Source organism: Mus caroli, unplaced genomic scaffold (genome assembly GCF_978045245.1).
Source record: "Mus caroli unplaced genomic scaffold, Mus_caroli_1 scaffold_9, whole genome shotgun sequence".
Taxonomy (NCBI): domain Eukaryota; kingdom Metazoa; phylum Chordata; class Mammalia; order Rodentia; family Muridae; genus Mus; species Mus caroli.
Window position 1 is genome coordinate 73,234,376 of NW_028227264.1, and position 24,605 is coordinate 73,258,980.

Sequence of the window (24,605 nt, forward strand, 5' to 3'; positions counted from 1 at the left end):
TAGGGCTGTGCTCTGATAACCAGGCCTTCCTTCGGTGCAGTGCAGGGGGGCTTGGGAGGGGCCTGGGAGAGAGATACCCCGGGCTCAGGTCAGACCTGCCTATGGGCAATGTAACGTTTGAACTGGAGCTTGAAGGACACAGGCAGGGTCAGAATGGGCAATGTGGGCAGAGGGAAGAGAATGAATGGAGAGAGAGGCCCAGGAACTTGGGCAGCTGGCTGGGTTGGGAAGGAGCAGGGGAGGGATATTGAGGGAGGGAGGAGTCAGGACATGGATGAGGGAGGGGTGGGTGAAAGGCCAGGAAAAGCACAGGAAGGGAAATGGGCAGAGGCACACCATGGCTGTCTGACCATGTTTGTGGGGCTGTCTCGGTGGAGACCACAGCCTCCGTGTCTATAAAAGGGAAGGTTCTGTGACCCCTGGAGCAGAGTTGTGTTAGAGAAAGAACTTCAGAGACCAGAGAGGTCTCCTGGCCACCTGGGACTGCCCTTGCAAGGCACCTTGTTCCTGGCAGAGCCAAGGGCCCTGGGTAACCAACCCACCCAGCCCCCTGCCCAGCCAAGATGAAGTCACCTGCTTTGAAGGAGACAGTGTTTTTAGCTGGTGAGTCTGGAGTTGGGAAGGTTTGAAGAAAAAAAATGACTCAGGTAGGAAGGGCCATTGAGGGGACCCAGGAGGCTACAGAGGGCTGTCCCGTGCTTGGATAAAACAGCACCTCTTCCATTTGCCTTCTCTAGACATGAAGAGATGCTTGCATTTGCTGTAAAACTCTTCCTGTGTGTTCCTCTAACAGATGCTTTCCTTTTTATGAGACAGGCTGTGAATAGACATAGTTCTTCCCCCATAGAAGGCCGATGTCACCTTCTGCCCTAGCTCTAGCTACTCCCTTCTTCCCAGAGATGGTTTTGGTTTCTCTCAGAAGGGCCTGGTTCTTACTCATCCTGGTAGTGTGCCCATCATCAAAGATAGACATGTGCACACACACATGCACGTGCACACACAGACACACACACAAACACCCCTCCTCCACACACATACACACAGGATATTGGCTGAGGCTCAGGGTGCCCCAGCAAGAACACAGCCCACCTTCCCTAATGAAATACATGGTCTGTGCTTCTTGCCTGGCCCAGTCCAGGGACCTGCCATGGAACTCAGGGTTTGAAGCCTAGAGAATAGATTCTTAATTCTCTTGTTCCCAACCTCCTAGACCTTTTGGTACCTTTAAAAAAAAAAAGTATCTCATCTGTACCTCAAGAGATCCTGCGGATCCCATGGGGGGTCCAGCAGTATCTGGATGACTAAATACAGGCACCGATACCAAGATGCCCCTGCAGAGAAGCTGCTGAGAAGGAGTCTTCTTGCAGATGATCTGAGAGTGTATCCTCAGTCTAGCTAGTCTGAGTGCTCATACATGCGCACACAAGTGTGTGTGTGTGTGTGTGTGTGTGTGTGTGTGTGCGTGCGCGCGCGCCCGCATGTGTGCACTCACACACTTCCTCTCCTGGAGGCAAGGACTGAGTATGCTTTTGCCGTCCCATAAAAAAAAAAAAAAAAAAAAAAAAAAACTCACAAGACTAAAAAATACTGGATGGCTGCAGAAGTGGGCTAGCTGCTGCTGACTACGCCTTACTCATGGAAACCCTGCAGGAAGCAGATAGCCCATTGCTCTCCCAAAGCCCCCAGGAAGGAAACCTGGGGCCATGCAAGCCTGGGGCAGCCTGTGAGTCCTGCTCTTGACTTAAAGGAACATGAAATAAAAGTGTCCAGGGCAGACACTCAAAGTTAGCTACAGGCAGGCCGAGGCTACACTGCACTCTATGTAGCCTGAGGAGGGCCAAGGAGTACGCAGGCTCTTGTGCCCTAGAGCCATTAAGCAAGAACTGTAGGCATCAGAAGCCATGGGGACAGGCCCTGGTCCTGTTGCCTCTGGTCCAGACCCATCTTCACTGAGCTTTTTTGTCCTCATCTGTAAAGAACTGAGGATGTTGTCCCTGGTCCCCACATCAGCCGTCCACTTTAATGTGTCTACACTGGAGAGAGAGCTCAAGAGAAGAGGCAGCAGGGTGGCAAGTTTGATGCCTGCCTGAGCAAGACCTTGTCTCAAAAATCAGAAGTGGAGTGGGGTGGGGAAGTGGAGGTGGGGAGCGGGAGGCTGGGGAAGAGAGTTGAAGTCAGAAAAGTGCTTGCCAGTCAAGCGTGAGGATCTGAATTCCATCCCTGGGACACACGTAAATAAGCCAGGTGGTGAAACCCCAGTGTTGAGGATGGAGAGTAGAACTGGGCAGGTCCCTGGGACTTACTAACCCTCCAGCATAGTCTAACCAGGCCAAGCGAGAGAAACTAAGGCAGGCATCAGACAAGGCTGTTCTCTGGCCTACACACACACACACACACACACACACACACACACACACAAACACCCCACATATACATAAACACATATACATGAGAAGGAAGGGTGAGAGCCCAATGTAGGCATAAGGGTAGGGTCTTAAGACTGCATCAGGTAAGTCTCACATGCCGACCTGGGCAGCTTAGAACAGAGGAGGAAGCAGAACCCATTGGCACTTTTAGAAGTTTTCTGCTGTCCTGGGTCTATAAGCCCACAGTGGGAGAGAACCATTAAACATGGGTGATCCCTTGGCTTCATCCCCATTACCAAGAACTCAATGATCCTGTAAATAAAATAAAAGCAGGCTGGGCTAGGAGGGGACCCTGAAGCCGCTTGGGGTCTGGGCAGTATTTCAACTGAGAGGCTGCTAACCCTGTAAGGGGAGGGGGGCCATAGAAGAGGCGATGAGGGGCTGTGACTCAGGTGGCAGCTTTGGGGTTTTATCTGAGCCACTAGAAGGATACAGCTGGCCCTGTAAGGGAGGCGGCTCGTGAAGATCCCTTCTAGAGGAAGGGACTGGGGGGGGGGGGAGACACTGGATCTGAGAGTCTGACCCTAATGTGGTCAGAGCAAAGTCAGGGGTGACAGCCTAGAGTCCTTGGCGTCTGAGTGTTCAGGAAGCCGTGGAGCCAATGAGGTCACTGGGGTTCCAAGGAAGACAGGTCCCCAGAGGATGAAGCTCAGGTTGGAGAGCTGGCAGATGCGCAAGGTGGGAAGACCATTGTGACTGGCCTTTTAGGAAGCTGGAGAAGGCATTCTGGACGGGGAGGGGTCTCTGTAGTAAGCACTGGGGTTGGAGCATCGCGGGATGCTCTGGCTACACAGTTCATTGTGGCCTTGGTAAGAAATTAAGCATTTCAAAATGGCCACAGTGTGGCTTTAGACCTGACAGAGGGCCCTGTGTAACCACCTGTTCTTATGCCCGTAAAGCCAGCCTACTTATGGGGACATACGGGGACAGTGCTAAGACCATAGTGGGCGGAGAGAGAGAGAGAGCTGACAGGTAAGACTGTGATATGCTGACCTCCCTCCCTCTCTTCTCCATTCTCCCGGGTGGTCAGATAAACTGAGTGGGGTCAGTCAGAGGCAGGGTTACCTGTGAGCCTGTCTTTCATCTCCTGGCCAGGGATCCCAAAGCCACACGTTGAGAATTGTTCCCGTGAGCTACCATTTCTCCTCCCTGTGTCTCTTGGTCCTCAGTGGCCAGTAGCCACCCGGACAGCAGGTAGCAGGAAATATGTCTCGGAGCCCAGCCGCTATCAAGACACTGGGCAAGTGTGACTGGAGGCTCCATACAGCTGGTCCCTCCCTGGGTTTGACTCTTTTTTTTTTTTTTTTCTTTTTCCTACAGAAGCCTGCTACATCACAGAGTTTTGAGTTATTCGCTTCTAAATTAAGGTCTATCTCTCTTTTAAGAGGTGTCCCTGGAGATTCCATCAAGAAGTGCTAGGAAGCTAGACTGTCAAAAGCCACAGTGCGGGGAGGGGACTTTCAGTGTCAAACCCAAAATTCCTTCTAGCAGAATCCAACCAGAAGCGCATCCTGCCCGTAGGGCTCTTGAGGGGCCATGCTCTTGCCGCTAGGCTGTGGTCAAAGCAAGCCTTTGAGAGGGAGACCCCTGCTTCTAGGATGGAGAACTGCCAAGATGAGAATCCTGAGTGGGCCTGGCTTGAATCCTGATCCCTCAGAGAAGGTACCCCTGTGAGCCATGGGTGTCGTGGTCCTTTGCTGGGTTGGGTTGGAGGGGTGTAGACTGATGTCTGCATTTCCCTAGAACCCAGACATAGACATTCCCAAGGAGGACACACCAAATCTGTCCTGAATTTCACAGCCAGGTGCCTTCTAGCGGCCAGGATAGGGTCCTCTCCCCTCACAATCAGTGTTACAGAGGAGGGACCTGGTTCTTAGCATCAGTTTTAGTTGAGGAGGCTGAGACCTGACTTTGGTGGGGAGGGGTGCTTTCCCTGGTGCCTCAGTAGACCCTAGAAGCCACCTAATTGGACAAACCATGGTCAGGAAGGGCATTAAGGAACCTGAGGTTCTCAGCAGCGTCCTCCTCAGTAGACTGGCTTCATCTCCCCAGTTGGTCACAGGAAGCATGCTAGAGGCTACCTGCCTGGATCTGTGCACCTGCTCCCGCCAGCTCTCAGGGCTATGGCCTCTTGCTCCAACCAGAGCGGTGGGCTGCAGCAAGCCCTGGGCGTTTTCCGCCTGACCCTTCTGCTCCAGATCCATGGCTGGTGAGGGGTGTGTGGGTCCTGTCTTTAGCCCTTTAACCCCTTTGGGCCTCAGTTTCTTTCTCTCTCAAGGGATGACAGAAGTTAGTGCACCGGGAGGTTGCTTGCTTGCTAATACTAGGGCTCCACCCCTGCGGGGGAGCTGAGGGTCCTGCCGCCAGGTTGGTCACTCAGTTGAGGAAGCCTGAGAGCTAGCCTCCTCACCACCCTCTCTCTGCTGCCTTGGATCCTGCCTGAAAAGAATTGTTCTCGGCTAACTGCGGGGATGTTCTGGCACTGCAGGCCAGGTTTCTCCACAGGGCAGAGTGGGCCTCACAGTTGCCGTTGTTCTTACACAGGGCCACACACAGGGAGGATTTCCACATCCATGACCCATGCTTACTGGAGGCTCGCTATAGCCTTATTCACATCCCAGGCGTGCGGCTGGGCTCCTCCTGCTTCTGTCTCCCCTTGGCAGTCGCCACAGTCTGACCTACTTGTTTCCTTTACTTGTCTCGGTTGTTTATTATTTCTTGGGTCCGGATGAAAGATGTGTGCGTGTGGACTGTTTTTGTCCTCACCTATGAGAAAGTGGCCCAGCGAGTCTGTCCGTGAGTCTGTCCGTGAGGAACGACCCCTGGAGAGCAGATGCACTGCTAAACCCCCCACCTTGGAGTCCCTTTCTTTGCAGAGGGTTGGTGAGTGCTAACTGGTATGGAGGATGGTGGCCCCAGCTTAGCTCTCTGCTCCTAAGAGTCAGACCTGGGTCTCTGTCACACGCCGGCCATCTGTGTGAGCTGAATCAGAACAGGGCCCGTAAACTTAGGCGGGTCCAGAAGAGGGCTGCGAGACCGAGCAAGGAGCGGAGGGGAACAGGTGGATATAAGGGGCTGCTTTTCACCTTCCAAATAGCAAAGAGGAGGAAGGGGCCTTCACAAAGAACCAGGACTCAAGAACTCATCTGGAGACGTTTGGGGAGCCGGCGAGATGATGGGTATCTTGCGAAAAGGCAAGGGCAGGAATCTGCAGGTCAGTTGGCTGGCTTCTGACCCTGAGTCAGACACCTCAGACTGACACCTGGCCCCTTGGTGAAGTGGCTGTGTGTGGGACCTTGATCAGACGGGAAGTGGAATTGATGTGGAAGTAGTGTGCAGGAGATGCATCCCTGGGAAGCCGTTGTAAGGGGATGAAGCGAGATCCTGACGGAAAGAAAGTGATGTAGTCAAAGGCTTAGTGGCCTTTCCAGGCCCCAAATCCAGAGACAGCCTATCAGGTCAGGGCAACGGGGCTTCTGGGAGCAAGAGAAGCCTGTGACACATCACACACAGATCCAGAGACAGCCTATCAGGTCAGGGCAACGGGGCTTCTGGGAGCAAGAGAAGCCTGTGACACATCACACACAGATCCAGAGACAGCCTATCAGGTCAGGGCAACGGGGCTGCTGGGAGCAAGAGAAGCCTGTGACACATCACACACACACACACACACACGACACACACCACCATGCTACCTCCCAGTACTAGGGGTAGAACCCAGGTCTTGCACATACCAAGCCTTCCCGTACACTAGTCAAGAACTCTACAACTAAGCTGCCACACCAGACCTCCTCTTTTTAAAAAAAAAAAAAAAAAAAAAGTCAAAGGGTCTGGGCTGAGCCAGGGGTGCAGAAGGTTGACGGTTCCTCGCCTGGATTCAGAGTGGCTGCCTAAAGAACACTGTGGTGAAGAGGATTCTAAGGCTGTGTCCTGCTCGGGGAAGTAGCCATGGTTGGTTAGTGATAACTGTGAGAAGTTCACCAGCAGGGTTGAAAGTCCTTGCCAGCAGCTGGCCAGCCCACTTACTACAGTCCGTCTGTTGTTTGTCAGCTTTACCTCATCAACATATCTCCTCACTTCAGAGTGTGTGGCCTGGACCCCATCATTGCCCTCCCCCAGGGAAGGGCTCGTTTCCTTCACCAGCACACTCTTCTCATTGGCGTCTGAAGACTCGGAGCAGCTTGGCCATTGATGCTGACTGTCCCTTCTCTCAACTGATGGATTGCCTCCTCCCTGCCTCCTAACAGCCTTGCTATTTAGACTATGTGAATGAATGAATGAATGAATGAATGAATGAATGAAGAGTAGCAAATGAGAGAGGCTACTTAGCAAGGTTAAGCTCCTCCGGGGCATAAGTCTCCTTCCATCGTGGAACCCCAAGAAGCCTGCCTGTTTGTGTGGACCAGGTGACCATGGGAAGAGAACACCACACTGTGGACCTTGACGGGGCGTGTTACAGGAGTAGGAACAACATGGGAGAAGTGGGTGGAGTGACCAGAGAAGGACAAGGTGCTCCCCAGACTCCCCAGACTCGGAGGCTCGGGGTTCCCACCTGACCCATGTAGTGGCCCCCCGGGGGTAGAAATGAGAAAACCCTCCAAGTTGCTGGGGGAATCCTCTGAAGGTTCTCCTAGATGAAGGCTGGCAAGATGGATTTATAATCCAGCAGGTCCTGAGATGGTCGTGTCCCCTTCTGCCCTGTACCCATGCTGGGGTTGGCTGGGCAGAGCTAGATGAGAGGGAGGCACTGGGCCAGGAGGGTGGGGTGCTGACTGAGGACCTGCCCCTGCATCTCCCCCCTCCGCCAGCTCCACTCTGTGTGGCACATCCCTATTGGCCTTACTTGCCACAGTTGTGTGGGACCTCAGACCTATCCCCCTGCCCCTCTTGCCCTGTGGACTGGCTTCTGGGAGCCTCCCATCCATTCTCGCCAGTGAGTATGGATGCCACTGTCCCCAGGCCAGGCATTCCCTGCAGTGGAGCCCCCCCCCACACTCTGGTACCTCTGACAGGCATGGCAAACATATTTCTTGATAAATGCTGGGAAGAAAAAATAATTAGAGTGTTGCCTCCATTATCCAATTTCTGATTAATCAAACTCTCTTTGTCCTCGGCCAAAATCTATTCATTTCCCTTAAACACTGGGCTGGTGCCAGGCATCGATTTCCTCTGTGATAACACCATGCGCACACTCTTGTGCACACTGCCGGCCCTGCCTTGTCCTGCCTTGTGGCTGGGGCTGCACAGAGGCACGGATGGGATCACTCTTGCTCTCTGATTCTGCCTACCTTCTCCAAGGAGCCTCCTGAATATTTACCAGCACCCCAACCCCTTCCCTCAGCTCCCAGGGTTCCTTGGCTCATTCCACAGACACATACTTGGTATCCGGTTATAGTTATGTTCTGAGTTAAGACTCACTACAGCTCCTGGCCCTTGGCCTCTAGGGCTTAGAGATGCCCCGTCACTGGCACAGTAAGAAGGTTGCCACTAAAGGGCAGAGGACAGGTCTTTTGGGGGGCTTCAGAAGCAGCCTAGAGTAGATATAGGGGAGGCAGCAACAGAAACCCAGCTTCAGAGAGAATTGACAAGACAGAGGATGTCCCAGACTCTAGAACTGGTGACTCATCGACAGGGCAGCATTGCCATCCAGAGGAAGTGGTGTTCAGCTGTCCCTCCTCCTGTCCCTCACTCAGCCACTGATTATGATCGGAAAGGGGATAGTACCCACCATATGTGAGCTGTTGCTTAGACATAACATGACATGTTGTTTAGAAAGAAACATTACTGTGAGGTGAGACGGCGTTGGGTATTTGGGTCGGGGCGAGTGCTTTTGCTTGTACATGTGATTGGCAAGGAAGAGACATCTGAACCATTGGACATGAGGTGGCTCTGAACAGAAGTTTACAGACTTAGATGAGGAGGAGACTGACAAGCTATGCGATCGATCGCCCTGAGTTGAGCAGGATCCCCCCACCCCACCCCACCCCACCCCACCTCCCTGTGATAGGGATTAGCAGGGAGATGAGCAGAGGAGGGAGTGGGGGTGGGGAGGCAGTTGGAGATTGTGCCACAGAAGAGCCTTGGGGGATGGGGGGGGGTGTCCTGGCATGACCGTGACCTCTGGCTCTGAACTAAAATGCCAAGGAACAGAAAGAAGGCTTCAAGCACAAGGGAGAGACTCCCACTGCCTTATTTCTAACAAGCCCTTAGCTGCTAGTGGAGTACCAAGCGCAAGGGGCTAGCGACAGCAAGGGCACCTGCGAGGTCACCGCTGCCATCCAGGAGACAGACTGAGCAGCTTAAGCTCGATGACCAGGCTATAGACAGAGTTAGAGGATAATGGAAGGGCCCAGCCTGGCCCAAGATGCTCCCATGAGACAGGGAGTGAAGGGCAAGAATCCCGAGTGTGAGTGTGCCATGCACGCCTTAGTGTCCCTGGGACCTCCTGTTCACACATCTGTGCTGTTAACCTACGCAGTCCCACACCCACGGGTGTCTGCAGCAGGGCTGTGGGGCCTCCTTTCTTGGGAATGCCTGTGGTGATCTGTCTCTTCCTCAAAGTGAGCAGCAGCTCTCCCTCCTGGTGAACAGGCTCTTCTCCCTCCTAGGGTCCCCGTGGGGTAAGCCCAGTATTCTCTCATGGCTAGTACCTCACAGTGCCTCGCTTCTTCCTTAATCCTATCCTGAGTACTCCTCCCACTCCCCCCAGAGATTCTCCTGGGTGTTCGCCTTCCACTGGTTATTGTGGAAGGACACTCAGCTCAGCCTGTACCTCTTATTTAGTTTGGTTCGGTTTGGTTTGGTTTCTTTTCGTTTCGTTTCGTTTCGTTTCGTTTTTGAGACAGGGTTTCTCTGTGTAGCTCTGGCTGTCCTGGAACTCGCTTTATAGACCAGGCTCAAAGATCCATCTACCTCTGCCTCCCAGTGCTGGGATTAAAGGCGTGCTCCACCATCACCCAGCTACCCTCTTCCTCTTACGGACCTTCCAAGATTGTTATTTATCAGTGTTCAGGAGTAACCAGAGTTGCAGACTCTCATAGGAGCGATCTGTCGATCTGTTGCTGCCCGAAGAACAGATACAAGGGCACCAGGCTGCTGGTCTTAGGCAGATCTCAGCACTGACTAAATGCACATTTCCGGGTCCTTCTCAGGCCTGAGGATTATTTCAGGATATACAGCAGGACCACACCATCTGTGTGAGCTGAATCAGAACAGGGCCGTAAACTTAGACAGGTCCAGAAGAGGGCTGCGAGACCGAGCAAGGAGCGGAAGGGAACAGGTGGATAAGGGGCTGCTTTTCACCTTCCAAATAGCAAAGAGGAGGAAGGGGCCTTCACAAAGAACCAGGACTCAAGAACTCATCTGGAGATGCTTGGGGAGCTGGTGAGATGATGGGTGTCTTGCGAAAAGGCAAGGGCGGGAATCTGCAGAGGGCCAGTATAGTGTCATCTGGTTCGGTAACCGGCCCAGTGACCCAACCAGACAAACCAGCAGTCAACCTTCTCCGGGCCACAGTCCCCCGAGGCAGCACACCATTTAATGTGACTCTCATTAATGGCCCTACCTCTCAGCTGCCTTTTTTTTTCCTCCTCCATAGGTCAAATTCTTCATTTTTATCTCTTCAGTCCTGGCCAAATTTCCTTCTGAGTCAGTGCTCTCGGGTGAAGCTCTCACCTCTTGTCTGGTCAGCCTCGGTGGCCGTGGGCCAGAAGATGATACATGTGGCTGGCCAGAGTCACAGAGATACACAGGAAAGGGCCTCTCTGCTAGTCCATGTCACCTTCCTTTAGCAGTAGGACGCTAATAGGCTGTCTTCACCTGCCCTGCTGGAGCGGAGCCATGGGTTGGGTTAGGGGCCATCTGGGGGAGCGGGTACTGGATGCATACTCCTGTACTTCCTATTATCTACCTGGGCCCTAGCCTCAAAACAGAGAGAATAGAGCATGAGACAGGAGAGGAGAGGGGGACAGAGAGAGGGGAGGGGGGGATGAGTAAGCTTGGAGGAGCCAAGAAGGGGAACCTACTGCTGATTTGCAAGTCAGGAAGGTTATATGGAAAAGCTAACCCAGTGGCCTGGGCCCTAGTGACTTTTGAGTGGTTGAAAAAACAAAAACAAAACAAAAAAACAAAAAAACAACAAACATAGTCATGTTTTTCTTAGCCAAATCAGTAATGCCCTGCATATTCTGTCATAGTTTCAGGCATTTGCAGGGCTGACGAGGAATGAAATACAAAGTCCTTCGCAAGCCTTATGAAAACTGGTAAGCAGAACCCCTCCTTTCCCACTCTGACAATCCAGTCCGTTCCCTGGGTATAAGGGAGTTCTCCGCTCTCTCTGTAAAGCACATCACACAGGCCTTGTGTTCGTGGTGGCTCCCGGGACAGTAGGTAGTCCCTGCAGCAACGCCCCGGCACTTGCTCTCCCTCCCAGCTGCGAGTCAGCTGTGTTCTTCCCAAGTGCCATCCTTACTATGATGACATCCTTGAATATTCCGTAAACAGGTAGGGTATGGGTGTCAAGGGGGCTTCTGTAGAAACCACAGCAGCCGGTAAATCCTCAAAAGCTGGGTGTAGCTTGGTCTGGTGTGGGTAGAGTCTGTTTGGGCACAGGGAGCGATAACAGCTACTTTCTCACCACACTGGTGCTGGGGTAAGTAAGCTGGGTGTCACATGAGGTGTGCACGGTGTGGTTAGGCAAGGATGTTCCCGGCAGCTGCGGGACGTTGAGCCTGAGCCTGTCCTCCCGGGACGTACTTCTGTCTGTGACTGACAAGGAGGCATTTAAAGTGCTCCGACTCCATTCCTTTGCTCCCTTCTGTAAATCGGCTTCTCATTAAAGCAGCAAGCCAACAGCCCCATCTCTGATAGCAGTGCGCGGTGATTAATGGGTATCAGAAATGCATCTGTAATAATTTATTACATTTAGAGTTGGTCTTCTCCGTTCCTGGTGGGTTTGCTTGTTTGTTTGCATAGGGGAGATCCTTCTACTTGAGATGTGTGACCCATGATCTACAGCAGGCACGAAGTCACAGAGACAGAGGGGGTGGGGGCAGGGTGAGCTGCTTGGTGATAATATATATGAGTTTCCAGGAAAGGCCAACCTGAAAACCCATTTCTCCGAGACAGGAGAGACAAAGGATTCATGAAAGTTGCCAGGCACCGTAGGAGAGTCTGGGAGCAAGCTGAAGGGAAGAGATGGCTCTGGCATGGAAACTGAGAGAGGAAGGTCTGGGAACCAGTAAGAGAGGAGCTTAGGCAAGGACCAGGAGGAGAGAATGGTATAGGATGGGGGCAGAGGATGCAGGTCTAGAGCCCAGGGACTAACAAGAGTACGGAATGAAGGCTGGAACAGAGACCAGGAGGAAGAGACTAGTTAAGGGCCAGAGAATCAGGAAGGGAGAACTTGTTGGTCTGAGAGCCAGAAACCAGGGAGAGGAGTACACGGGATTGAAGAACAGCCCATTGTGGAGTGTGTGGTAAGCACACAGCTGCGTCAGGCAGGGAGGGCTGGACAGTGGGAGAGAGGGCAGAGGCTTCAGGAGGACGACTTTTGCCCCATACAGAAGAAGGAACTAGAAACTTTAAGTTTGGGGTCTTTGTTGGACACTCCCATTCAGAAAGGACAGGTGAGACGTCCATCTAAAGAGGAATATAGAAAGCAGGAGCCAAAAAGTCAGGAACACAGAAAGAGGGACCCTGGAATCTCACCAGAATCAGGTCCCAGAACAACTCAGGAGTGTCCCTGAGCCAGCGGAGACCTCAGGGCTTGAGGTCCCTACGGACTATCAGTGTTTGATCCCTCCACCACAGGCTCCTAAGCGAGGTCACCTTAGGTAATGCACTCCAAAGAAAGCCCTGGGAAGCTTCAAGCTCTGTGCAAACATCTTTTGGTGTTGGTCCATCTATCCATCCATCTGTTCTGCAAATCTTTTCACAGAGCACCTGCTTTGAAGGAAGTAGAGCTGGCAGCTGGGGGGCGGGGGGATGGGGACAGAGCAGTAGCCCAGACAAGCCCACAGTGGGGGGATCTCAGGGAAGGCAACACAATAGTGGAGTTGGGGAGGGGGGACCCTGGGAGGGCCAGTCTGCCCTTTCTTCCTGGAGCAATGTCCAGTACTATCATGGAGCTAGCCTCATGCACACTTTCCAAAGGGGTCTGAAAAATATCACATGTGTTAGGTAGGCACTGTGGGCCTGAAGGGTGAGAAAGGTGGAACTAGAGGTTTTCTGTGGGGTAATGGGAAGGAAGAGGTGGTTTGCACAGGCCCTCTTCCCATGAGGGTATTTCCTTGGAGGAATTACCTGCTCTGTCTTTGTCCAGTGTCACTGGCATTAAAGCAAACAGAGGTTTTCATCTCCTTGGGAAGACGTGGCTTTTCAGTCCCAGAATGCATGTCATATCAAAAGCCTAAATGAACTAGGGGACCTTTCCAGCAGTCAGTCCACACTGGGTGAGGGGAAAGGCACAGAGGAAGCCAGCGTAGGGTTTGTGTGCACGTGGCCCTATACCACTCACTCACCACCGGGTACTGAGCCTTGAGAGCTGCCCTTAACCCTAAGGCTCCATGAGGACTGAATAGCCACTGTTCATAAAGGACGTTTCAGCTGGAAACATGCGCCCCTGTCACCCAGTTGAGAGTAGGTTCTGCTCTGACTTCGCTTGCCCCAGCCTTCCCAAGGTGGCGTCCATCCGGCACCTAACGCTATAATGTGGTGGGGCCGTGATGCAGAAGTGCCTCCTCTACCCAGAAAAACTGCTGCTCTGGGAGCCTGGCGACACCTGTGGTGTCCCATATGGCATCCATTCCTGCCACAGTCCTCCCCCAAAACACTCAACGCATCCACCACAGTTTCCTGCCTGCGGTGCTAGCCTCCTCTAGCCTCCTCAGGAACCTTAACCCTTCAGAGGGCCGCTCCCAGACTTTGAACCCTGCCCCAGCGTATGAGTATAATCTCCCTATCGCCAACAGTCCCCTGTTGCCGTGAGGTCAGCTCTGAATGTGTCTTCAGCTGTTCTTCACTAGTCTCTGTTCTACATCCTTCCTTGTGTCCCTTCTGCCACAGTGCGTCAAGAATGGTCTGGTTATCTCCTTGGTACAGAAATGGAGCCCAGTCAACCCCTTGTCCCCCTGCTTGGAGCAGAGCAAAACACAGGGGCTCAAGTCTGAGAGGGCAGAGAGGACTTGTTGATCCACTGGTCACATGGATCAGAATTGAGACTAAGCCCTGAAGCGCAGATGCAGATCTAAGATGCTGAGGAAAAGAGCAGAGGATATACCACTAACCACGCCAGTGCAGCTCAGCAGAGAAGTGGGGGTGAGGAGGAGTCCTCCGGCCCAAGGCAAGGGGTACAGTGTTGATACCATGGCCCAGTAATCCGATTCCCTCACAGTCCCAGCAGAGAGGGCCCAAGCCTTATGTGCATCCCATTTTCCATTTTCCTTTCTCTTCTTTTCTTTTTTTCTTTCTTTCTTTTTTTTTTTTTTTCCGAGACAGGGTTTCTCTGTGTAGCCCTGGCTGTCCTGAAACTCACTCTATAGACCAGGCTGGCCTTGAACTCAGAAATCTGCCTGCCTCTGCCTCTGCCTCCCAAGTGCTGGGATTAAAGGCATATGCCACCACTGCCCGGCACATCCCATTTTCATTCTCAGAACGCAGTGGCTCCAGAATCCAGCTTCTCCTAGCAAGGGACAGGTGTGGCCACCAAACCCTAAGTGGTCACGGGCTGGCCTCTTCCATAAGGAAGGTAACCCTTTTTACATCTCTCAATCCTTTTCCTTCAAGGAGAAAATCCCAGTTTGATGCCAGTGTGGCTCTCCCCATCCAGCGGGCACTAATCCTTGTTGTTTAACAAACAGCCAGTGACCTTGCCTGGCCCTTCTGCAGACACGAGTCCCCAGGCTAGCAGCAAAAGCGGTTTCTTCTCGCTGTTGTGTATTCCAGATCATTTCTGTGATGAACGACTCTGGCTTTCCACTCAAAGTTCTTAAAGTATACAGTTAAGTTTTTAAAAGGATAAATCCATTTCAGGAAAAACATTGCAGCGGGTTATACCCAGATGTGGCTAGATTAGGAACATGTAGCGTGAGGTACAGAGGCTGGGGGTGGGAGGTGATGAATGTTGAGTTCTGTTGACTCTCCTGAGGAAGTCACCCCCTCTCTAGACCTCTACAAAGCCATAACCAACCACCACACTTACTCTTACACATGCATGGGCAAGAATGATCACACACAGGTGTGAGGGACGGGCGTGGAGATACCCACCAAGTCTCTGTAGCCATAGGCTTCTGGGGCCAGGTTTCCTAAGTATCTGTTTCCCCCGGCCACTCCAGCTGCCTGAGGAAACCTGCTCCTGTTATAGAGGAGCATACACGAGAAAGCGCAAGCTTGGTTCCAGCACCTTCTTTCCAAGCCCGCTGTCTGAGTTCCCTAGACACTCCAGAGGCCAGCCCAAAGCTGTCCGCCACTGTTCAAGGATACACACATAGGAAATGGATTCTTAAAGGGTCTGCTGAGACCCTGGACTGCGAGCAGGCCGTTCCACTAACAGGTAGAGATAAGACTACATCCAGATCTGCCTGAGAAGAACAGCCTCCACAGCCATGGGGTCTTTCTTGGCTTCTCTGGTCGACCTCATACTAGGTGAAGGCAGAGATGGACAGAGAAAGGAAGTCCAGCCAGCCTGAGGGTCAGACAGCACGAAGACTCCTCCTGCAGGCCAGGTCTGGCAAGGGCTGCTTAGCCTCAGCAGGAGAGGAATAAAGGAAGGAGCATCTAGTGTCTGGCTGAAGCAGAGAGCACGCGTCTAGTAAGGCAGGCGTGAAGAGGCAGGAGAAATAGCTCCTCATTAAGAGGGGAGGACACATATGATCAGTAGCAACCACAGGCACAAGCCTTTCCTTCTTCTTCTTCAGTTTCTAAAATAAAAGCATGGCAGGTGTCCACTCAGCAAATTCAGTTCCAGGGGTAAACGAGAGGGCCCAGTATTCATTAATGGACTCATCGGGATTTTTTTTTTTTGACACAAGGCTTACTAGGTAGCTCAAGCTGGTCCAGAACTCATGACCCTCTCGCCTCAGCCTCCTGAGTGCTGGGACCAAGTGTCTGTAGCTGCAGGCTTCTGGGCCCGGTTTCCCTAAACACCTCTTTCTCCTGGTGGCTCTAGCTGCCCAAGGAGGCATGCTCCTGCTGTAGAATAGGCAACCAAGCCCTAGCTTGGTTCCAGTAATTTCCCCTCAAGCCGACTGACTTCTCTGAGACAGACATTCTCAGAGGCTAGCCCAAAGCTGTCCTCTACTGTTCAAAAATACACATGTGGGGCTGGAGAGATGGCTCAGTGGTTAAGAGCACTGACTGTTCTTCCAGAGGTCCTGAGTTCAATTCCCAGCAACCACATGGTGGCTCACAAACATCTGTAATGGGATCCGATGCCCTCTTCTAGTGTGTCTGAAGGCAGCTATAATTGTACTCACATACATAAAATAAATAAATAAATCTTAAAAAAAAAGAATACACACATAAAATGGATCCATGAAGAATCCATTCATGGCATGTGTGTACAGACCACCTCTCTCATCTGAGAACTCATAAAGATGAATGAGCCCTCTTGTCCTGGGAAGCCTCCTGGCTGGTGAGCTGGGCACTCTAAGGCCAGCAGTGCGTGAACTGTCCAGGTGCCTGCCTCAGGGAACCTCAGATGCACCGTTCCTGCTAGCCCTTGCAGACTGAGATAGGGGATGGCTGTGGACCTGGAACGTTCTCCTTTCTGCCTGACACCCATATTTGGAAGAAGGGCCTGGTGAGCTCAGCTTGCCACCACTGAGCAGCATCCTCGTTACCACAGCATGGGTGCCAAGGGAGCAGAAGAGCCAGAAGGGCTGGTAGGGGCAGGACTGAGGGACATTCCCATCGAGGGACATTTGGCTCCCAAGGGAAACATCAGAACAGGCCAGGGTCAGGCAGGTGCAAGCATACCAAGTAGCTCCCTTGGATTAGAAAGGACTCTGTTAAGGGGGCTACTGATTGTACCTTAGGCTACTCCCCACACAGAGACAGGAGACACCCCAGGCCAGGGCTTTCACTTGGGGTGTAAGACAGTGGAATTCTTCATGCATTCAAGGTGTGTGTTATTTGGGGACACTTAGTAGCCCAATGGTGTGTCAGCATACAGCCTCACTGTCTTGACATACCCTGGGCTTGGCTACCTACAACCTTTTTGGGTTGTACTCATTGTGGCTAACAGTCTTGGGTCTTGGGTCTTGGGTCTTGGGTATGACCAATTCTCCATCTGAATAGCCTTCTGGTGGCCCAGGTTCAGCATAAGGCAGGCTTTCCTGAGAGACTAGCAGGGATGGTAGCCAGGGGTTTAGACAGGTAGGAGCCAGGCTGCTTGTCTGTGGGATGCTAGGACACGGTAGTAAAGGAGCCTGCCTGTAAGCTGATAGACAAACCTTCCCAGCTGGCTTGGAAAAAGGTGCTTGGTGACTTGGGTCCTGGTTGCTTTTCCAGTGCTCTTGTGGAGCCAGCTCTCAGACTTCAGAAGTAGTTCTAAGAGAAGAGTTCAACGGCCCATCTCTGTCTTAGTGGGTTCTAGCAGCAATAGATGTGTATTGTGCTGTCAAGTCCTATGTCTGATGTGGTGGGTGGGGAAGGGTCACACCTCTGGGGACTATAAGATATAGGGATAGGCCAAGAGCAATGTTAACTAATATAAAGGGTCCAAGATGCAAAGATCCCCAGAGACCTAACACTGTAACTGTGTCTCTGGCCTGGTTCGGGTTGTCACTTCATATCTCTTCCAGGACAGAGAGGGCCATATTTAGGAAGGGGCAGCATATAGTGAAGGTAGACTGATCAAATGATGAATAGAGATGCCCGGCTCCGAGACTCTAGACCGTTTGATCTCAGCCTTCCTGCTCTGTAAGCCTTTCATACAGTTTCTCGTGTTGCGGTGATCTCCAACCATAAAAGTATTTTTGTGGCTGCTTCATAACTATAATTTTTCTACTGTTATGGATCATAATATAAATATCTGATATACAGAATATCTGATATGTGACACCCCAAAGGTGTCACAATCCACAGGTTGAGAATACTGCTTCAGATTCAGATAGGTAGTGAGGATCTTGAAGAAGATGGTTGGCATGGACTGAGAGTTTTAGCCTTGGAACTGGAAGGAGTGAGAGCTTTTAATACAGGAGCCCCGGAGCGGGATCAGGTTTGGATGCTGCACACCAACAGTCTTTGTACAGTGGCATGATGGAGGCCAGCGTGGAGCTTGTAAAGAGCGCAAGGTGGGTGGGGAGGAGCCACAGAAAACTGCTGAGCATCATCAGCCTGGGCAATGCCATCTTGTTATACATGCCTCTAGCTCATGCATCTGAATGAGGGCTGGGATGGGCTTGCTGATGGATACATGGAGGGCTGGGGTGGGCTTGCTGATGGATACAGTCTGCATATCTGTACTGAGGTCCCACACTCCACACTCCATGGTCGTCAGCACCATGCTTGCCACTCTCAGTATCTCCTCTTCAACAGTGGCCCTAGCTCTCAGCCTTGCTGGACAGTCCTAGGGATGCCCCATCTCCTCCCTACCCAGTCATCACCCCTCCACTGTCATGCAGCGTTGGCCTCAAAGAACCACCTGCCCTCTCTAGCCATTGCATCCACCTGCCCCTTAGCCCTGTCCCATGTCAGGGTCCTCTCCCCTGGAATCTGTGTGACAGAGCTATCCCCAGTCTGTTCTAGCTTGGTGGTATCATCCAATCGTTTGTTGGCTTTTGATTTGCCCTTGGATCTTGATAGCACCTGTCCTTCCAGCCACACTCATGGCTGCCTCCAGCCTTGCCCCGGCATCCCCCTCATCCTCAGACACCCACCTGTCTGCCTGTCCCACCACTTGCTTGCCATCATCTAGTCATCTATCACCTGCTAGGAGGCCAGCCTTACCTGCCTTTGCAGACCTGCTGCCAGTGCACTCCACCTTTGACCCGCCCTCCCACCTGGAGCTCCAGATTTTTTTTTTTTTACAATAAAGCTCAGCACCTTGTCACTTGCAGCTGTTCCTGCCCTGTCTGTGGTCTGACCTCTGTCGTCTTTACCTGAGGACATTTAGGGATTTAGCCTTTGCCTTATTTGGTGTACAGACACCCCGAGTCCCAAGCTCAAAACCACTGCTTCATACTTCTGAGATGGTCCTACATCTGAGATGATGTACTGGCCGGTTTTCCAAGCCCCATTCTAATCCGCTGCACCACAGCTGGTCCCTCTTGTCCGTGGCCACCTTGCCTTGAGGATACTGGGATACCATGTGGAACAGCACACAGACACACACCTACCCTATCACATGGAACAGTTGCACAGATCTACTTAAGCAGGGACACATGCACGCTTGTCCTGCATGCACACACACACACACACACACACACACGCCCCAAGCTCCAGATAGGCTTCTCTCCTACCATGCCTGTCCCTCTCTCCTCATACTTCCCTCATCTCTGATATCTCTGATAAGGCACTTTGACCTCCCTTCAGTTCCACAGTGAGTGTGGTTCATCGTCCTTGTCCACACCCACACATTCCAAGCCCTTGTGCAAGGTTCTCCTCTGCCTACTACTTCTGTTATTTCTAGCCATACCCAAAGGCACTGTGCTGGTTCGATCCTGGGTATCACCCTGGGGACCCATGAGCAGTTTCAGGTCCAGGAAACATCAAAACACGTGGTCACCCACTGAGCCTTCACCTCTGGTCAAATGACATCGAGGTTCATTCTGAGATTTGAGGAGTTCCTCCAGGCCCAGTAAAATCCAGGTAGACTTGACATAGGGACACACAGGAGCCCAGCCTCGGCAGGTAGGACTGGCTGAGGTTCCATTTAGAGCATAGCATCTATCACCAACTCCCAGTTCTGTTCTACTACACTCCCGTCACTCAAGCGGGACCAGACCCCACAGAGCTACTCAGAGAATTCTGGGTAGGCTCATCAGCTTCTTTGCTTCAGGTCTCTGATACCCTGGGGATCTAGCAGAGGATGACTCTGGCGGGGGACCCAGCCTCACTGTGACAGTTGCTGCCCTACATATCCTCCACGACAGGAGCTCATTGCCTGGCCACAATCTCTCTTCTATTCCCTCCCGTCCTCTAGCAACCAGTGCCTACTTATCAGGGATCACCTGACCAGCCCTGGGCTCTAGGTTTCTAGACAGCAACAGATAAGGCTTCCCTACTGTCAGCCTGCTGCCCCACCCCCTGCCCCCAACCTCCCCTCCCAGTTCCCCCACAGCCTCCTGGTGGTGAAACTCATTTCCTGAAGCACAGATCACATGCCCATAAACAGAGAAACTCCTTCGCTATCACTTGAGACCAAGAGGCCAGGCTGCTTCTCCTTATTCTCCAGATCCAGGGCTGAGGAGGGGGCCACCTAGGCAGGAGCAAGATAGGGAGGGCTGTGCCATGCTCAGGTGCCCACACAGACCTGCCTGCTCTATTGTCAGGTCCACCAGGGGCCCCGCCTTTCTCCTGAACCCCCTGGCTTCACCTGTCTTCAGGAGATCTGTGCCTGGCAGGAGACACTGCAGAGCAGACAGACACAGTGCTGAAGCAGAAGTAGCACAGAAGGACTGAATGGAGGCGACACCTCCTGCTCGGCAGAGTTCCAGCAAGAGACACCTAAGACAGGTAGTCAGGGAGAGCAGTGGGTCCTAGGGCAAGCAGGGCCAGACAGGCTCACTTGAGCCATGCTGCGGGAGTGGCGGGACCGGGTATACACTGCCAGGAAGTGGACAGACTGAGGCAAGGGTCTGCCCCACACTCCCTTCAGGAATCATAACTTTGGAGTCCTCTACCTAGACTAGGGTCACACATCTAGACTAAACCACGTGCTAAAAGTATGGTGACTGTCGCCTGTCCTAAGGGCCCCACTTTTCTCCGTAGCAAACACTTTGGGAGGCTCACTTGCGGTACCTTGTTTTCTGGATGACTTGCCACTCACACCATCCACATAGAGGAGAACTGGTGAGGCTTGGTTGTAACTTTGTCTTTTAAAATGCTGGAAAGAAACCGGTTTTAACAAACAACGCCCTCAAGACAGGCCCTAGGAGGGCAGGAGTTGCCCCTTATGCTGAAATGGCCATATTAGTACATACCCCCACACACATCCCCACACCCCAGCAGCTGCTAGAAAGGCTTCCTGGGAAAACATCCCCACACACAGAAGGCTGAAGGTGGAACACACCTTTGTACTCTAGGGAGTGGGGGTTGGGGGAGACTGTCAGGGATACAGTGAGGACCAGGAGCCATTCACATTGACCCGGAACCTCTGCTTACTCACAGACCATGCAGAGAGGCTCAGACAAGCCCTAGTGTGATGAGAGAGAGAGAGAGAGAGAGAGAGAGAGAGAGAGAGAGAGAGAGAGAGAGAGAGAGAGAGAGCGCCTTATCAATGCCATGCCATTTGCTTACAGTCCTTCCTAGTGGAAGTTCCTTAAAGGAAATGTACAGCAGAGACCTCCCCCAAACTCTTTACTGCTGGGAAGTGGCAGCTAGACCTCTGTCTAAACAGCTGTACACATGTGCCGTCTGTGTGCCACCACCATGGAGCGGTTGTGTCTCAAGGCTTCCGTTCTGAGACATCTTGGCATGGTTTGAATGACACCTAATGACTAGTCTGAGCAGCTCTGCATCTGTGGTGTCTCTAGCACACTCCCTCGTGGCTGCCCCGGGGGTGGGACCTCGGAGCCGTGGAGTAGTTCTTTAACTTTACCTGCCTCCCCTTTCTCTTACTCAGCATCTGCTCGAGGGCCCACTGTGCGCCAAGCACTGCGGACCCACTGTGCACTGCTCCGCTCATGGCAGAGGTAAAGCCAGGGCAAGCAGCGCTGCTCACTTAGCACCTTTTGCCGGTGGTTCGGTGGGGTGGGGCAGGGCAGGGCAGGGCAGGGCAGGGCAGGAGGTCATGTATGTGGCACGTGGGCTGGGGGCTGCTGGGAAGGCAGTGGTGAGGAGTGGGCTGGGGAGTGGATGAGCTCTGGCTGAGGAGGTAAAGATACCTAGAGGCTGTTCCCAGGGACAGAAACAGTAACTGTTTCTGGCTGGTTCTTATAGCGTACCAGGCTCTGTGCTAGACTCTCAGTTCCTCCTCCTGTACACCTTTGAGCATGGGGGGTGGGGGACAAGCTCAGAGATGTGGAGTAAGTTGCCCAAGGTGCTGAGAGGCCACAGGGTACCTGACGAAAGGCCGTGTGAAGACAGGGATTTACACCCTGAGAGCATCAGGTGGTGGCAAGTGTGGACTCAGGGAGAGAGGTAGCTTCAGAGATACTGTTGGAGAAGGTGGGTCCAAAGGGTTGGAGAAGACCAGAGGCCACGGCCACTGGAGAAAGTCTGAGCTGTGGGCCCTGGGGCTTGGTTCCAAGCACGGCCTGCCGTGGCCAGCATGGGGGAGGGCCCGAGTCAGATGTCTGAAGAGTAGCGTCGGTGGTTGGGTAGGCTGAGTTTCAGGTGCCGGTTACACGAAGGAGTGGAAGTGGAGAGAGGCCCTTGCCTGTGTTAGAAACTTGTCTGCCTTGGGCCTTCCATCCCAGAGCCTGGTATCAGGGAAGGGGACATTAGATGGGTTTTAAAGTACCTGAGGCTCAATAGCCAGGCAAAGACATACCAGAGGAAAGAAGGAAGGCAAGAGATAGGCCATGGTGTGGGGGTGGGGCACCCTGGGCTCCCAGGCAGAGGCAGAACTGAGCCCCCTGCTGGAGGAGACCTGCCCCAGCCACCCAGAGGGTCATGTTGAGATCTAAGGGGTAACCTTGCCCATGGTAGGCAACAGGTGTCACTGGATCCAGCTGTCAATACAGCTGTTCTCCATTAACGCTCAGGCCCACAGAGAGCCTTCGAGAAAGACTCACCCTGAGCCCTTCATAGGACCTGAGCACAGCAGCCACACCTGGACTCTGAGTCCCAGTTTTCTGAGAGCCTCCCCACCGTTTCTTGCCTCCCTAGACAGGTTATCTCAGTATTGTCCTGATTTGCAGGCCTTGGCCATCCCCCAAGACCATTCCTGTGCCGAGCCATCGCTGGTGCAAGACTCCATGGTGCCCCCATCGGCTGATTCCCCCTGGAAGGAACATCAGGGCCAGAGCTCTATCCTGACCCTGCTCTACACATGCATCTGGCCCTAGGATGCGAGAGATGGTGGAAGTCAGGAGATACCCAGTTTTCCCTGGACTTCTTCAGGCAGGGCTACAGCCAGGACTGTGCTGTGAAATCAAGTGGCACTGAGCCCCCTCCCTGTCCTGGGGGAGCGGACACCCACAGCAGGGTTGTACTGTGGAGCCCCAGTCAGACAAACAGATTCAGAGAGGACAGAGTCAGCCAGGTGTAGTAGGCAGGAAGACATGGTAGAGGTGGACGCAGCGTGGGGTCAGCGGGCCAGAGTCTTGCACAGCTCACAGTCTGCCCTGCACCTGGCCTCAAGCAGATTGCAGAGTTGAAGGCATCGGCCAAGCATATTTGTTTTGCTGTGGGCTGGGCGCTCACCCTGAAGCACTTAAAGGCCTGGGAGTTGCTGAACTGTTGTGCTGTTTTCTGAGGCCCAGCGACAGCTCCCTTCCGTCATCCAGCCCGAGGTGGGCATGGGAGGTAGCTCATGCTGTTCTCTCTTTCCTTAGGTGAAGGGCCGGATGCAAGGCAGGGAGCCGGAGCAGCCTGAGGCAGGGGGGCCTCAGGGAGCGCTGGGCCCTCCAGCCGTGCTTAGAAACATCGCCACAGCAACCAGCAAGCAGACAGCAGTAGCCTGGGCAGACGCAAGCGGACAGCTTCCTACCGTGGCAGAGTACAGGGAATGACTACGGCAAATCAGGCCACACTGCTGACAAGGGAGGTGGAGTGTCACTAGAGGGGAGGGTGTGGTCTCTGCCCCACTGCACCAAGCGCCATGCCCACAGAAGAGGTACTGGGGCAGGGATTGCTCTGTGACACGGCCTTGCCCCAAAGCCAGTGCTGAGCACGCCCTGGTCAGCTGCCTCTCTCGTCTGCCCGTCACACCAGCCCACGTTTGAGCATCCCTCGTTGTGACCATACTGTTTGGCGAGGGGGAGAGGCACCCACCCTGTGTTCTGCACCTGGGGGGTGGCCCGCTGCTGCCGGACCATGGGATGTCGGCAAAGCTCAGAGGAAAAAGAGGCAGCGAGGCGGTCCCGGAGAATTGACCGCCACCTGCGCTCCGAAAGCCAGCGGCAGCGCCGTGAAATCAAACTTCTCCTGCTGGGCACCAGCAACTCGGGCAAGAGCACCATCGTCAAGCAGATGAAGATCATCCACAGCGGGGGCTTCAACCTGGACGCCTGCAAGGAGTACAAGCCCCTCATCATCTACAACGCCATCGACTCGCTGACCCGAATCATCCGGGCCCTGGCTGCCCTCAAGATCGATTTCCACAACCCTGACCGTGCCTACGACGCTGTGCAGCTCTTTGCTCTGACCGGTCCAGCAGAGAGCAAGGGTGAGATTACACCTGAGCTGCTGGGTGTCATGCGACGGCTCTGGGCTGACCCGGGGGCCCAGGCCTGCTTTGGCCGCTCTAGCGAGTACCACCTGGAGGACAATGCAGCCTACTACCTGAACGACCTGGAGCGCATCGCAGCACCCGACTACATCCCCACGGTGGAGGATATCCTACGCTCCCGGGACATGACCACGGGCATTGTGGAGAACAAGTTCACCTTCAAGGAGCTTACCTTCAAGATGGTGGACGTGGGCGGGCAGAGGTCGGAACGCAAAAAGTGGATCCATTGCTTTGAAGGCGTCACAGCCATCATCTTCTGTGTGGAGCTCAGTGGCTATGACCTGAAGCTCTATGAGGACAACCAGACGGTGAGTAGAGCCTAGATTTCTACTGTTGGTTCCGGGGAAGCAGGTGGACTTGTAGGAGCAGAGAGAGACTTTGGTCCAGGGCTGTTACTGAGCCTTGCCCAGCCACATGGACGGCGCTGTTAGTGGTTCCATGAGATGGGATGAGCACGCCCCTTGTTTTATGTTGGGGGGTTGCGGGGTGAATGTGGTGTGGAACAAGGTGAGTTCATGCATGACACCGGACTTCAGGGGCATTCTCGTTGAGTTATGAGTCCCAGTGCGCAGGGTCATGATGGTATCCCATAAGACCTCAACTTTCTATGACTCCTTCAGCCT

At 53.3% G+C, this 24,605-nt stretch overlaps 2 protein-coding genes across 6 annotated transcripts in view; one reads left to right on the plus strand and one right to left on the minus strand.

The window, feature by feature from the left end:
• The window catches only part of Rsph14 (radial spoke head 14 homolog), a 75,811-nt gene that overhangs the window by 11,173 nt on the left and 40,033 nt on the right, over positions 1-24,605 (minus strand). The window lies entirely within an intron of this gene.
• Gnaz (G protein subunit alpha z) overlaps positions 1-24,605 on the plus strand; it is a 50,233-nt gene that overhangs the window by 1,366 nt on the left and 24,262 nt on the right. The window contains exon 2 of the mRNA XM_021174092.3: positions 23,087-24,290. Coding sequence (XP_021029751.1) covers positions 23,568-24,290 — 723 coding nt within the window. The 5' untranslated portion in view covers positions 23,087-23,567. The remainder of the gene's footprint in view (positions 1-23,086; positions 24,291-24,605) is intronic.